The following is a 16449-nucleotide window of genomic DNA, read 5'->3' as shown; positions in this document are numbered from 1 at the left end:
AAAAATGTGTGCAATATATTTTTACTTATTTTAATAATTAATTCATTACATTTATATAGCGCTTTTCTAGGCACTCAAAGCTCTTTACATTGTTAGGGGGTATCTCCTCATCCACCACCAGTGTGCAGCATCCACATGGATGATGCGACGGCAGCCATAGAGTGCCAGAACTCCCACCACACACCAGCTTATTGGTGGAGAGGAGACAGAGTGATGAAGCCAATCAGTAGATATGGGGATTGTTAGGAGGCCCTGATGATCAGAGGCCAGGATGCCGAGGTCACACCTCTACTCTTTCGAAAGACATCCTGGGATTTTTAATGACCACAGAGAGTCAGGACCTCGGTTTAACGTCTCATCCGAAGGACGGTGCTTGTTGACTGTATAGTGTCCCCGTCACTATACTGGCGCATTAGGACCCACACAGACCACAGGGTGATCACCCCCTGCTGGCCTCACTAACACCTCTTCCAGCAGCAATCTAGTTTTCCTAGGAGGTCTCCCATCCAGGTACTGACCAGGCTCAGCCCTGCTCAGTCTTGGGCTACAGGGTGATATACTTGCGGTTTAAAATTTTGATTTCCTGCTTTTTTTATTTGTTTGTTTTGTTTGTTTTGTTTTTTTTATCCGTGACCGCAATACTTTGTGTGCAATATATTTTTACTTGCGGTTTTAAATTTAGATTTCCTGCTTTTTTGAATTTTTTTTGTTTTGTTTGTTTGTTTGTTTGTTTTTATCTGTGACCGCAATACTTGTGGCGGAAAATTGATCCCACACGACAGGAAGTATGTCAAGTGTACAACATTGTCCCAGGTCTTAAAAAAGGGCAGTGCCCTTAGCGCACACTAAAGCCACACTCAAATGGACAGGGCAAGAGTCTCCATCTAGTGAATGAGAACCAGGGCTGTGTTCAGCCCCAACAAAACGTTGCAAAATGTTTTTTAAATGGAAACGGTGATGAGTTGAACACTCTGTTCTGATGACACAAGAGTTGCAACTATGGCAGCTGAGAAGGCCATTCTTTATTCTTTTTGAAGAATTTTCGGAGCCTGGTGAAATCGGTATAAATACGTGTTTAAAGCTGCAAAACATGCTTGATGTTACAGTTCAATTGTTGCGTATACCAAGCTGCAGTGGACACATTTGTAAACGACTTTACTTGGACCCATTGTGCGAGCTGTCTCTTTAATACCGCATGGTTTATATACATGTTGCTGCTGATTGAAGAGTGTCCTCGCTGCAGACTGTAGTGCGGTGATGTCAGGTATTTTGACATCACGTATGTCTTAAAACGCATGCGCTGTAACTCACTTTACTGTGCATGCACGTCTTACTCAATGATTTAAAGGCTGACATGAGGTTTATCATTCTATGAAACTTTGCTTTTTCCTCTATCATTGTTTTTATTTATTTTTATGCATTATATTTGTGCATGTTTCTGTAGTTTCTTTGACCATTTAAAAAAAAGTGTAAAGGTTAGTAAAAAACAATTATGCCAATAAAATGGTTGAAATTGAATTTAATACAAACAGTACATAGTCTCCATCCCATATTTTGCCCAGCACCTCATTAAAATCATCAGATGATAGCAAGAACAATTTATTTAAAAAATAAATGAATAAAAATAATAAAGTTATTTGAGTGGCTGTTTATATGATAGTGTATGTGAACAGCAACAACAACAAAACAACATTTAAAAGTAAATGCTGTGTGAAAAGTTTAGGGGTGTGTGGGGACATTGCAATGTACATTTATATAATTAAGTTTACATACTTAACGCAATATGCTGAGAAACAACATACAAAGTGCTGACGGCAGAAACAAAGTGTATACAACATGTATGATATGCAGAACCGACATGTTCCTGGATCAACATATTTGTTGACCCTGGAACAACACTGTGATTAACCAATCAGATTTGAAGAACCAGTTTACAGTTTTTGTGAAGTTTAGGCTTACAATCAGTGTTTGGTGCTTGTACATCAGTGTCATTCATCTATCATTTCCTCTGATTTTAGGGATATATAACAAGACACATTACACAAAGAGATTGATGGTAGGGCTGTAGCACAGAAATATTCACAGTACACACAGCATATGACACGGGTCTGATTGATTGTATTGTACATTATCAGTTGTAGTTCAGCAGTCAGATAGCCCGAGAGAAGAAGCTGTCCCGCAGCTGCCTGGTGCAGGTCCTGATGCCATGATAGAAAGTTGACAGAACACAAAGTGCATCACAGTTTGCGTATGGGGCTGCGGAGCCACAGACTGCTTAGAGTGCCCATGATGACCCCTGTCCACCACCAAAAGTGTCTACAATGGGCACATGAGTGTCAGGCCTGGATCATGGAGCAATGGAAGATGTTTGCCTGGTCTGATGAATCACAGGACTCCGCTCGTGCCATCTCCAACGTACTATGGCATCTGAGACTGCTCCTTGTGTTCTTTGTTGAAGACACTCCAGTTTATGTCAACTGATTTAGATAAAATAGAGAACAAACAATGTTAAACATTGTGGTTGAGATAAATTAGTATAATTAGGCCCATTTCATTAGCCTACATTTAGTTATTTATAGATGTACCAACATGATTAATGCATGTACATATACACAGGGGCGTAGCCATCTTTTCAGAAGTGAGGGGGATAGAAATGTACAATATAACATTTCTGTATATGATCTGTATATGATAACAATCTATATAACCTACCAGTCAACCGTTTTTGAACAGTAAGATTTTTAATGTTTTATAAAGAAGTCTCTTCTGCTCACCAAGTCTGCATTTATTTCATCCAAAGTACAGCAAAAGCAGTAATGTTATGAAATACTTTTACTATTTAAAATAACTGCTTTCTATTTGAATATATTTTAAAATGTAATTGATTGCTGTGATCAAAGCTGAATTTTCAGCATCATTACTCCAGTCTTCAGTGTCACATCCTTCAGAAATCATTCTAATATGCTGATTTGCTGCTCAAGAAACCTTTTTTAATTATCATTATTATCAATATTTAAAACAGTTGAGTACATTTTTTTCAGGATTCTTTGATGAATAGAAGCATCCAAAGATCAGTATTTACGTGAAATAAAAAGGTTTTGCAACATTATACATTATACCATTCAAAAGCTTAGAGTCAGTATATTGTTTGGAAAAGCAATTATAGAAATTAATACTTTTATTTAGCAAGGATGCTTTAAATTGACAAAAGTGATGATAAAGAGTTTTATAATGTTACAAAAGATTTCCATTTCAGATAAATTATGTTCTTCTGAACTTTCTATTCATCAAAGAAACCTGAAAAAAATCTACTCCGCTGTTTTCAACATAATAATAAATGATTTTTTGAGCTGCAAATCAGAATATCAGAATGATTTCTGAAGGATCGTGTGACTGGAGTAATTATGCTAAAAGTTTAGCTTTGAAATCACAATAAATTGCATTTTAAAATATATTCAAATAGAAAACAGTTATTTTAAATAGCCTGGTAAAAAATATTTAAAAATTGTACTGTTTTGCTGTACTTTAGATCAAATAAATGCAGGCTTGGTGAGCAGAAGAGACTTCATTAAAAAAAATATTAACAATCTTACTGTTCAAAAACTTTTGACTGGTATAGGCAACTTAAATTTTTCTCTCATTTCTAGCTTTTAATTGGCTTAGAAATCTGTAACTGCTGGACAATAACCAATAATAATGATTTGTTTATATACTACAAACACTTTTTTATCACATAATAAGTTTCTATATTGTAATAAATGCTATGTCAATTAGCACTGCATTATTCATATGCTTGGCTGATAATCTTTTTTATGTTAATGTTTGTATTATTCTATGTGTACTATTCTTGATTTTTGAGCATTAATAAAAAATAAAAAAAAGTACTTGGCTGATAAAAAGTGTGGATGCTTCCTCATACTTATTTACTAACTAACAAAGTAAAGGAGATTTCCTACTAAATACTTCATAAGTTATATCCTGCAAAGCATTACATGAAAAAATTCAAAAGTGATATTTCCTCCAGTTGCTCTTTTTGTGATGACTCTGTTGAAACTGTTGTTCATCTCTTTTGGAACTGTCCATTTACAAAGAAATTTTGGCAAGATGTTTTAAGTTTCATTAGGAGTAACATTTATAATGAATGTATTCTGTTTTGGAAGGACGTAGTATTGGGTTTTATTGAGTATGAACAATCTAAAAGGAAACAGTTTTATGTAGTGAATCTGATTTTGCTTCTTGCAAAATTTCACATCCACAAATGCAAATATTCAAACTCTAGACCTCTCTTCTTTGTTTTTATAAAAGATTTTGAGCAATACCTTTCATTAATCCAGTTGTCTAAGAACCAAAAAGCCTTAAAAACTTTATCTATCTGTAACTCTTTTCCTATCTTTAATGACATGTAAATCTCAATTTTTATTCTTTCAGTTTGTAATGTATTAACAACCCCCTTTTTCTTTTTTTCCCTGTTCTTTTTCTTTCTTTTTTGTTATTATTGTTTATCTTTTTTATGATAATGGTTGTATTATTCTATGTGTACGATTCTTGATTTTTGAGCATTAATAAAAAAAATGTTAAAAAGTACTTGGCTGATTGGGCCACAATAGTATCCAGCTGCAGACCCGCAGCACCAGCAGTTTTAGAACAGCAGTTTCAGAACGGCAGCCACAGAACCGGAAGTGAGGGGCGGAGCTTACGTTCTTAACAGAGTAAAGCCACCTTACGGTTTTTAAGGGGTAATTTGCTTTTATTACACACGATACGTCATACTTTATGTGTGTATGCATTTTATAATGATATATTAAGCATTTTAAAAACATTAATCTTGTGTAATTTAGTTGCATACAGTTATTCGTTTCATTGTATTATGCCAGTTATTTCCTGTTTGTGATATTAAAAATAATGTTTGAAATTTCTGGCATTTTATATGAAATATACTTTAATCACAAGATTCAAAATAAATAAAAGTCAAGAACACCGTGCATCATACATTTTTCAACATGAAAACTAAAATGTTTCAATAAAACACACACACACACACACAAACAAACAAACGGCAGCATAATTTTAAAAGTAACAATCAAAATGTACACAATAATTAAACTGAAGTTTATCAAATGACACTGCACTTATTCACAATCACAAAAGTAAATTTTTGCATCTGCTTTAAAGCCTCACTGGTTAAAAATGTCATTCGTGTGCTGTTCTGACCAGCGCTTTTTCTGAGCGGCCTACACCCGAAGCACGCTCACGAAAACGAAAAAGCCCGTCAAACAGTGCCTGATTACTGAACTAAGTTATGTTCTGTGCTAATACTGTCAAAACACACAATGTTGATGTACCGTATAGACTCAGTTGGTTATGTCTAAAATGAAAGTAAAAAACTGAGAGAAACGGATGCGTGCCTGTATCATAGACTGTATAAAAACATGGACGTAGTATCCGTGATGTCAACCATAGATTTCTGAAGAGCGTTTTTGAAGCTCAAAGTGGGCGGAGCCGGCCGTCGCCATCTTGGCAGTGTGTCACCGTGCGTCACTCCCGGATAATCGAAAATGGGCAAAGAGGTGGGAGCTGGTTGCTGAAACCACGCCCACCTAGCTCGAGGCAATCCACCTGTCACTCAAGTGGCCACGCCCTTAATTATGCAGAACTTTAAGGCTTAATATAATTTAAACGGATGAGTTATAAAAATATTCACCACCCTCACAGTTGTAAAATTAGCAAAATTAGCTATATAGACCAAAACCACTTTTTGTACCAGGCTGTAAACATGTTTTTCTGCTGTAAAGTTGGGCATTTTAACATGGCGAGTCTATGGGACTGACTCCCTTTTGGAGCCAGCCTCTAGCGGCCAGTCGATGAATTGCATTTTTAGTCACTTCTGTGTTGGTTTCACGAGAGAGAGCGGGAGGTTGCCGTTTGGCCTGTATATTAGATGTGTGCAGGTCTTAAAGGGACAGTAGGCTACATGCTGCCAACTGTAATTAAAGGGATAGTTCACCCTAAAATTTAATTTCTGTCATTATTTATTCACTCACATGTTGTCCCAAACCTATATTAATTTCTTTCTTGTGCTGAACACAAAAGAAGATATTTTAAAGAATCTGGGTAACCAAACAGTTGCTGGTCCACATTGACTTTGATAGTAGGAAAAAAAAATACTATGGATGTCACTGTGGACCAGCAAATGTTTGGTTTTCCACCTTCTTCAAAATAGTGTTTATGTTTAGCAGAATAAGGAAACTCATTTAGGTTTAAAACAACTTTCGAGTGAGTAAATGAAGGTATAAAAATAAAACACTAGCCTATTTAAATTTTTGGGTGAATTATTCCTTTAATGTTAATAAAACACCAAACACAAAGTGAAAAATCACTCAATACTCTTGACTGAAAAACTTTAATACAGTTGCTTTAATAGGAATCAATGTATATAGTGTTTTATTTTTATATTTGTTCGTGAAATTTTTTGAAGGCTCCTGCTAAAATGCTGAATGTAGCCTACTTGAAAATAAAACACAGTTTATTTTATTTGTATATTATGTGTATTTGTAATGTGCATCTTTGTTCTCATTTTTTAATAACAAAGATAAAATAATGACAAAGATTTTTATCTTCACCCACTTTGGCCTAAATATCCGCCATTCTTTTTTATATTTTGTTACCTTGAAAGGCTTTGTCTTTATAATAGGGAAATTAGTTTGGCTGTAATGCTCAAACAGCTTGCAAAAGAGAAAAACCAACATGTCAAAGAATCGTGATAAAATCGTGATATTTCAAAAAATTTTTGATATTTTTGCCATATCGCCTACCCCTAGCCAAGGGGAAACAAACCCATACAATATACGATAATTATTAAACATGAGATAGCAAAAACATTACAGACTACTCACCGTGCTCTCTTGTTGTCAATAACTCCGCCCCTCACGTCCAGTTCTGTGGTGGTTCTGAAACTGCTGGTGCTGTGGGTCTGCAGCTGAATATATCTCATGGTGCATTCAAGTCATGTCGAATAGATCGTATTTACGAGTTGAACGCACATGAACGCCACCACAAAGTCCTTATTATGATTGGGAAACTCAAAATTTTACTTTAAGCCCCGAGTTTCCGAGTTGGGGGCGTGTCAATGAGAAACATGGCGGAATCGATGGATGCAACGTCTGTAGTTGACGGTAAAGTTTTGTTTAAATTGATAGTTTAGTTGTCCTATAAAGATTGCCAAAGTAAAACATAAATCACAATACTTATAGGTATTAAGCAGTGACATTGTCGGGCTTTTTATTTACAAAAAATAAGCTTTTTGAATGTGGCAGGATTGTAATATAACAATTAATAACAAGTTTTTATGTGATACAGATTAAAGTGGCTTCATAAATTACTTTTTAAAAATATTAAAAACGCAAAACACACCTGATGCGAATTCTTTGCTCTTCATTTTCTATAAGCAGAGTTAACAGACTCTGTTGTATTTTCTTGTAATTTATTAAAAGAAGGTACATCGCCATCTTGTGCCGACTAAACTGACTTGAATGCACCTGATGTCCTAATTATGACTTGTCAACTGGTAAGTACGAACGTCCCAGGAGGACTTGAACGCACCAGCAGAAAACGTATCTCAAAACCCATTGCACACCGTTTCTAGGAAACATGTTGTTCAACCCGGAAACCGTATAGCAAAACGTTGCGCACCGGTTTGAGCTTGAACGTGCCCCTGAAGTGTGCACAGGGTGATGAGGTTTTTTGAGTGTCAATTGGTTAGAAATGTAGATGGACACTTGACTCCACCAATCAAGCGTGTCAACCTCTCTTTCAAGTCGTGTAGCTCAGGTCACGTACGAAGTGCAGGTGGATTGACCGCAGTCACAGACAAACATTTTTTCGACCTCCAGCTCAATGTGTGATAGCGACTGTTAACGCGCTTTTGTTTTCACAGTTTAGGTACCGTTAAAGCCACAGAAACAAACGGAACGAATGTTTCGTGATGGAGCGCGTGAACACAATCAACATGAAAGATATGACTGAGAAGATGAGCACTGTATTACAGAAGAAACCGATCAAACGCCAGTACAGGTACTACATATATACATGTTTCCGGTTCCAGACTGTTAAGGAAAAGAGCAGTGATGTATAATTGTTAGGTACAAATGTGCAGTTAGGCTGGTGATGTCATTATATGACCATTATAAAACTTTTAAAGTTTTTCAAACGTATAAGATAACAGTGATTGTGTAGTTATGGCATCCGATGGTAGGCTAATAATTAGCGATAGGAGAAACTAAGTTTTCGAAACTTGTAAAATGTGTAAGTAGCTGCCTTCCTTCCTCCTTTCTTTCTTTCTTATTTATTTACTTACTTTCAAAGATATTTTATTCATTTTCAGCTAAGATGCCATATTATGCACTTTTTTTTTTTAATTCTAGTTTTTCAATTGTTGAATGTTCAAAAGATAGCCCTACATGATTTTTCACATATTGTACATTGTTGCAGCACCTGTTTTCTTTGTTCGTTTGTAACGCTGTTTAGTTCCGGTCTCCAAGATGCCCCTCTTTTAGAAAGGCCCAATATGTTGTGTTTGGTCAAAGAACATGTTACAAAACATTCTAATATGCTTATATATAGCATTTCTTATTGTTAAGCTGTTGGATAAATTTTTTTTGCCGTTTAATATTTTTGTTTTGAACTACGATTTGGGGTAATTAATACTTTTATTCAGCAAGGACACATTCAGTTGATCAAATGTGACTGTAAAGACTTTTATAATGTTACAAAATATATCTATTTAGTAAATACTGTTCTTTTTTCTAACTTTCTATGCATTAAAGAATCTAGAAAAAAAATGTATGACAGTTTCCATTAAAACAATTAATAAAAATCTGTATTTTGATCAAATGCAGCCTTGGTGAGCGGAAAAAACTCTTTGAAAAACATTAAAATCTTTTAAAGATTCCAACCTTTTGAATGGTAGTGTATATTTTTGCTTTCAAATGTAAACATAAAAAAAAATCTAAAACATTAAAATGTATCATGAACTGTTTATCCTAACAAAGCGGAACAACCGGGAAGTTGGGAGACCCTCTGAAGGAGAATAAATCTGAAAAGAAAAAAGTATTAAAAGTGGACAAGTGCTTCAAAAGGAGACGTATCGAAAGTAGGAATATATTTCTAATATACTTTGTTATTAGAAAATGCTCAATCTTCAATAAGCTTTACTGTAACATTTGAGCTCTTTGGTTATGTATTTATTTTTTAAACAGATGGTAACAGCGTTCAAGCACAATTTGGAAACGTGGCACTTCAACGGCATGACAACATTCCACAACATAATAATAATAATAGTTCTACATCACTCAGACGACCATCAATTCAAAATTCAGACCAGTATCTTCAGGACTTCAGAATTGACCAGAAGAACGGTGGAACATTAGTTGCTCCAAACATACTAGGATCCAAAATAGCTGGTGATGTTACAGTGAACCTACATGTGGTGAGTGTCTGATCACTAAAATACTGTAATATTGTACATTTTGCTGGGTTGCTCATTTAAGTGTATATTATATACTGTTATATCGATGTATTTGTTTTCTATCAGGTCTCACAGGTGTCTCACTGTACCTCAATAAACAAAAAGGGTAAGAGCCAGAAAATACATGCCAGAACTCTTGCTGCATAAAACTATTCATTCATCAGTGGATGCTCCTGTTAATAACATGACTTTCCAAATTTGTCCTAATATTTAGAAACTCTTCAGAGTGTAAAGAATAAGATGAAATCAAGAATGATGAAGGACTCTGAGAGGATTTTGGAGGGAAGCTTACAACAGTCAGTCTCTCTTAATAAGATCTACACTCAACTGTTCATCATCAATGACGAGTCAGACCCCATCAATAAAGAACACGAGATCTGGCAGATTGAGACGACGAATGATTTAAGCACATCAGGGCAGACAGTCATAAACTACAATGAAATTCTTAAACCGCCCTTGGATGAAAATAGAACCATGAAGATCGTTTTAACAAAAGGAATTGCTGGAATCGGGAAAACAGTCACTGTGCAGAAGTTTGTCCATGACTGGGCAAGTGGAAAAGCCAATCAGGATCTAGAGCTTGTTTTTCTGCTCCCATTCCGAGAGCTGAACTTGCGTGAGGGAGAAAACCAGAGTCTTTTTGACCTGCTTTGTGCCTTTTACTCAGAGTTCAAAGAGGCAAGATCAATCTCTGACTGGATCTGTGATAGAAAAGTTCTGTTCATCTTAGATGGTTTGGATGAATATAAAAATGAACTGCGCTTTCAAACCAACATTTTGTCAGATGTTACTAAAAAAGCCACACTGGAAGTCCTCCTAGCAAACCTTCTAAGAGGAAAACTGCTTCCATCCGCACACCTGTGGATCACCAGCCGGCCTGTGGCAGCTGAACAGCTTCCATCTGAGATCTTCAGACAGGGATATGTCACGCAGATCAGAGGATTCACAGATGAACAAAAGGAGGAGTACTTCACGAGGCAGTTTGAGGATCCAGATCTAACCCAAAAAGTCATCCGTCACCTAAAGTCTCATAAGAGCCTATGGATATTGTGCCACATACCTCTATTTTGTTGGATTTCATCGGTTGTTCTGAAAACCTTCATTAAAAGTCCAAATAAAGACAGGGACATGCCCTCAAATCAGACAGAAATGTATATCCACTATCTGCTCATTCAGACTGGGTTAAGCCACAACAAATATCAAGGGAAAAATGTGTCACCAGAAAATGCTCTCATACAGTACAAAGAACTGATTAAGAAACTGGCAGCGTTGGCATACTGGAAGCTGAAGGAACAGAATGCCATCTTCAGAAAAGAAGACTTGAGGAAATATTATATCACTCCTGATGAAGCTCTTCGATATCCTGGCATCATTACCTGTGTCTCTGAGTGCAAATTTGGATATAACAGAACTAAATTTTTCAGCTTTGTCCATCTCAGTGTCCAGGAATTCTTTGCAGCCTTGTTTGTTTTTCATGAATTTCTATCAGGAAACCAAGACTCCCTGGTATTAATTCAAGCGAAAAGGGGGCAAAAGTCTAATTTGTCTGATTTTCTCAAAAGCGTGATTGATGTGACTGTGCTAAGCAAAAATGAACACTTGGATCTTTTTAACTGTTTCCTCTTCGGAATTTCTTGTGATTCCAGCAGACGTATACTCGAAGGATTCCTGCCTCGATTGGAAGACAGTAGTTTAGAAGATCACAAAAAAGTGACCAAGTACATTAAGTCTTTGAGGAGGAAAGATCTGTCCCCTGAGAGATGTTTTAGTCTTGTTCGTTGCATCGTGGAGCTCAAGGACAGGTCTTTTTTGCAGATGCCAGATCTCGAGCGCTCTCGAACCAAAAAACCCCTCACACTGTTCCAGTGCACGCTTCTGGCTTTCCGGTTTGTGATGTCAGATACAGACCATGATGAGTTTGTCCTCAGGAAATTCAACATCACTTTAGAAGGATTTCAGAGATTCTCTCCAGCCATCAAATGCTTCAGAAAGGCTATGTAAGTATTATGAAATATCTGCACACATCTTCATAATGTATCATAAAATATTTCCAAAGTTTATTGTAATGGAGTTTAAATGCAAAATCATAACAGAGTTTAAATGCAATATATACAGGCTCGAAGGAGGCGGCTTTACAGAGAAACACTGTGATATCCTGGTGCCTTTCCTGACCTCACCAAACTCTCACCTGACTCATCTTGATCTGAGCCACAATAGCCTGGGACGGTCTGCACTGAAGGAACTTTCTAGGGCCTTCTGTGATCCCAAATGCCAGATTCAAATGCTGAACCTCAGCCACAATGACCTCCATAGTCAGGACATGGAGTTCATCAAGGGTGTGCTTTCAGGATCAAATGTGAATCTGAAAATCCTGGACCTCAGTGACAATCATCTAGAAGACGAAGGAGTAAAAATCCTCTCGGCTGGGCTGCGGAGTGCTAAGTGTCATCTTGAAGTTCTGAAGTAAGTAAAACTAACTGCAAACATCAGGGTCCAGACAGGTGCGTTAAATAGATGTTGTAAAGACATCTATGGTAACTTTGAAAAGATGCTAAGGTGTTTGAAGCACGTAATGTTGATTTTATAGTGTGACTTTTTATTTAAAAAATATCAAATGTAATATTTGTTTGATGTTTTCATGTTGTTGGTACTAATTGACTTGTATCTGCAAAAAAGAATTAACAAAGACACTTGTTATCAATCAAAATAAATCAACCACAAAGATGAAATATTTTATTTGTTTATCTGCATGTCACGTGACCATTAATGCATTAAAATGTATAGCTTGAATGCAAAGTAATTTGCTAAATGGGTAAATATATGATGTACAAAAACCAACCAGCTATGCTGCTTGGTCCCTGAAATAGGCAAACAGGCAAATGTCATTCCTTGGCCAGTTGATCTAATCAAAAATCTGATTTTGCCTTAACAGACTCTCAGGCTGTCAGATTAAAGAAGGAGTTTTGAAGTTGCTGTCGTCTTTGAAAGCCAGTCTGAGAGAACTGGACCTGCAGTATAATGACCTTGGAAACATCATGGAAAAGAAAGTGTGTCTACTGAAGGATAAGCTGCCCTCACTGAGGTATGTAGCTTTTATCTAGTATTGGTTCAAGTGGAAGGCTGGAATGAACATCACTGGATCCCATGAAACATGTAGTGAGGACTTTGATTCTTCTTAGCCATTCAGTGAATAGTTCACTGTTGTGTTCAAGTATACTTCCTTTAGGCGACTTTGATACACAAGCACCGTAGGTGGAGACTAATGTAAAGGTAAAAATGAGAATGGCTGTCGAACAAGAGACTATCCATTCATGTTTAAAATGTGCTTCAATAAATGTGCAATGGTGTGATTCTACAGTGTTGGGGAAAGTTACTTTTAAAAGTAATGCATTACAATATTGCGTTACTCCATAAAAAAGTAACTAATTACGTTACTTTTTATGCAATGTAATGCATTACGTTACTTTTGAGTTACTTTTTAAATATGGACAGGGCTTACTTGTTTGTTTTTAAAATAAAAAAGTTATATTTTTGGCTAATATAAAAGCCTTTTAACACCAAAAGTGAAATGAATAAGCCTCAGGCTGAGTGGAAAGTAAATTTACGTCTGTACAGTAGAATGCAAAAGAAGAAATTTCAACACACTTCAGCAATAAAAAAAGACACATGTTTTTCTGGTGTAATTTTTGCTTATTAGTATGGTTGAACTGGATCATCGAAGGTCAGAAGCAAAGACATTGGTTAATAGAATGGGATTAAATACATAAAGGATATTTGTGATGTTTAACATTTAATTATTGCAGATTTGCGTCATATTCTGAGTTGCATTATTTTTATTCATTTTGAGGAATACTGAATCTGTGTTTTTTTTTTGTGAAAGATGAATTAATGCTCATATTTATTTTTGAACTACAGTAACAGGACAGTACAGTAACTACAGTACTTCTGAATTCACTCAATATAGGGACAGGAGAGCTGTCAATAAATAAATTGGGGAAAAAAGTAACTTGCGTTACTTAATAGAAAAAGTAACTCAGATATTTTCTTGTAAATTAAAAAGTAATGCGTTACATTGTTAGTTACTTGAAACTTGCGCTACTTGTAATGCATTACCCCCAAAACTGTATAACTATACCTTTACAGTTACGGTTTGTGCTCCAGACATGAATGATGCCTCAAATTAGGCGAGTGTGATCAGACATACAGTATACACCTGGCAGACCTATTGAAAGCAACCAGCTAGGATAACCACCTAGAAGATCAGCAAGTGTTGAAACATAAATTCATCATCATTATTGTGCGCTTTATAAACACTAAACAACAGTACTATGGCATTCTTGTGTTACATTTGAGTTAAAATGTCTTTAGTTTTGTATATCTCCATGTAACTGGTTTCATTTAATCAAAAATAAAGGTTTAGTCATTGGATCTGATGCAGTTTCTATGTACTGGACTGATTTTTTAAAATCTGCTATCCCAAACCTACAGTATATGACTTACTTTCTTCTGGGGAGCAAAGAAGATAAGATTTCCTTTTTTTCCATACAGTGGAAGTTAATGGAGTTCAATGATTTTTGGCTCCCAACATTTCTGCAAAGTATTTTCTTTTATGTTCCCTAGAATAAATACCGCCTGCTTATTTGAAACCTAAATGTTAAATCACATTTCCATTATCATAATTATTTATTTTAAATTTTACACTGTATTAGATCATTTGCATTACAAGCATTCATGTCTCATAATGGCAATAGCTGTTACTCTATAGGTGTTAATGTAGGTGTAGGTTTTTATTTACCACAGAAGATGTAAACAACCATGGGAAAAAGGCAACTACTGACATGCCAATAAATAAATAAACATTTCATGTAGATTCAAATGTATTTGTTTATTTAATGTATGCTTTTTTATTAAAACGGTTCAGGTTCAGGATGTAGAAATGCATTATGTTGATACTACATTCTGTACACATCAGTTTCAGAGTATGGTAAGATATATTGTGTAACTGTGTGAACTGTCTTTTTTCAGTATGCAAACACCCTCAGCTTCCTTACATTCCTGGATCTACAGTATGGTGTATGTGAGCGTGTGCTTACATGATCACACTCCTGGGCTCCTTTCTGGTATGATGACAAACAGTTTTAAATAACTTATTTTTGGGAATTTTGCTGCCCAGGAGAAAAAAAAGTGCACTTCCATACTTAAAGTGCTCTATTTTCACGCACTAATTTTGTACTTAATATACTAAAAAATTATTCTTTAGTACTTCTTAAGATAATCTTGCAAAATCTAAGTGTACTCATCTGTGCTATTGTGGGACACCATGAATATGAACTAAAATGTGCTTTTAACATACTTTCTGTTTTTAAAATATGTATTTAGTTACCACCTGTAGCACACTTGGATCAATATCTAAAACAATGATGAATGCACATAATGACAACAATGTAACCTGAAATGCCATTCAGACAAAACAACTCATTGCAGTTGTAATTAAAACCACCACCAGGTGTTGTTTTGTCTTGCAGCACTGTAGCAATTCAGAATATGCCCGTTTCCATAATTCCAGGCGTTGTAATGTACCGTGAGCTCTAGAGAGATTCCCAGATGAGCAATTCACTGTACATGTATATATGAATAAAGTCCTCTGCTGGTAGCTGTAATTATTGTAAAGGAAGTTAAATGCTGCCCCCTAGACTCTAGAGCACAGAGAGTGTAACTGTCCCAGTAATGAAAGCAATGTGTGTATGGATTTAACATCATTTCTAAAAGGAGTCCACTGCAAAATCAGTCATGTTTCAGAGGGGGAAAAATACAATTAAAAAAAGATGAACCACAAAAAATACAATTTACATGTGTTGCCATGAAATGAATGTTTGCAACCATTGAGGTGTTTGATGAGCCTGCTAGTACCTTTAAAGCAGCATTCAGGGAAATTTCCACTCCACAACGTTTCTTACTTTGAATTCTGACATTTGGTGCTCACATAGATGTTCTCATTTAGTGTTTCCAACTGACATTTCAACAGTCCTTCCCATCCAACAAAAATATGCTCTAAGAATGTTGTGCTAATGTTCATGTTGAGTTATGAAAAAAATTATTTCTGCATGTTTCAAAACGTTCAAAACATTAAGTTTTCTAAATGTTTTAGATTTTTTTTTCTTTTCTTGGTTATGTAACATTTTGGAAACATTCCTCTATGATTTTGCAAACAGGGACATTGTGTTCGCTGAACATTCAGAAACAAGTAGTTAAATAAAAAAATGTTACATGAACATCCAACTAAATCATTTCACAGAAAACATTCCATGAACAATGTATAAATGTATAATCATTATTAAAGACCACATATATTTGAACAAACATTCTATTAAAATTACTGGAAGAATGTCTGTTCTTAACGTTGAGCCAAAGTCTGAGAATGCTCCCTGTTAGCTGGATAGTAGCCTAGTTTCTCTTTTGCTTTTGGAACAGGTGAAACTAAACTGAATGAATTTGACTGCTGCCTTTTGCGTATCCAAATAGTCCTGTGACAAACGAAGACATATTTGCATGCACAGCGATAGTAGTAAAGAAAAGCATAGGTGAACGTGATTTTGCCAAGACATGTTCCTCAACATATTTTGCTGATCCTGGATCAACATTAGGCTACTACCCAAAAACATAGACCTAACCCTGCCCCTAAACCTAACTCTACCCGTAACTTATTCCTATTTGTATTTAGGATTATATGATTTATGAATATTATTTATTTTAAAATGGTTTTAAATAATTTTTTTATTTAATTACATTTTATTAATTAAGCAGCTCGTAAACTTAGGCTATTTTATATCTAGAAAAAAAAGGAAATAACATTAAACATGCATTAAACATGAAATAATTTAGCAATAATTTAAGACATTTCTCCTTATATTTTTTTAACATTGTGG

The 16449-nt window shown here is 35.5% G+C and overlaps 1 protein-coding gene across 1 annotated transcript; it reads left to right on the top strand.

Annotated features, from left to right (window-relative positions):
- Positions 1-7774: 7774 nt before the first annotated feature.
- On the top strand, positions 7775-12808 carry LOC107574024 (NACHT, LRR and PYD domains-containing protein 3-like). Its single transcript, XM_016260496.1, has 8 exons — positions 7775-7845; positions 7934-8070; positions 9048-9148; positions 9255-9484; positions 9590-9629; positions 9738-11520; positions 11639-11986; positions 12456-12808. The coding sequence occupies exons 2-8, from the start codon at positions 7982-7984 to the stop codon at positions 12622-12624; spliced, it is 2760 nt and encodes a 919-aa protein (XP_016115982.1). The 5' UTR covers positions 7775-7845; positions 7934-7981; the 3' UTR covers positions 12625-12808.
- Positions 12809-16449: the final 3641 nt, after the last annotated feature.

The sequence above is a fragment of the Sinocyclocheilus grahami genome, unplaced genomic scaffold (genome assembly GCF_001515645.1).
Source record: "Sinocyclocheilus grahami isolate Dianchi unplaced genomic scaffold, SAMN03320097.WGS_v1.1 scaffold2096.1, whole genome shotgun sequence".
Lineage (NCBI taxonomy): Eukaryota > Metazoa > Chordata > Actinopteri > Cypriniformes > Cyprinidae > Sinocyclocheilus > Sinocyclocheilus grahami.
The sequence above is the reverse complement of the archived record's forward strand: the minus strand, read 5'-3'. Positions and strand labels throughout refer to the sequence as shown.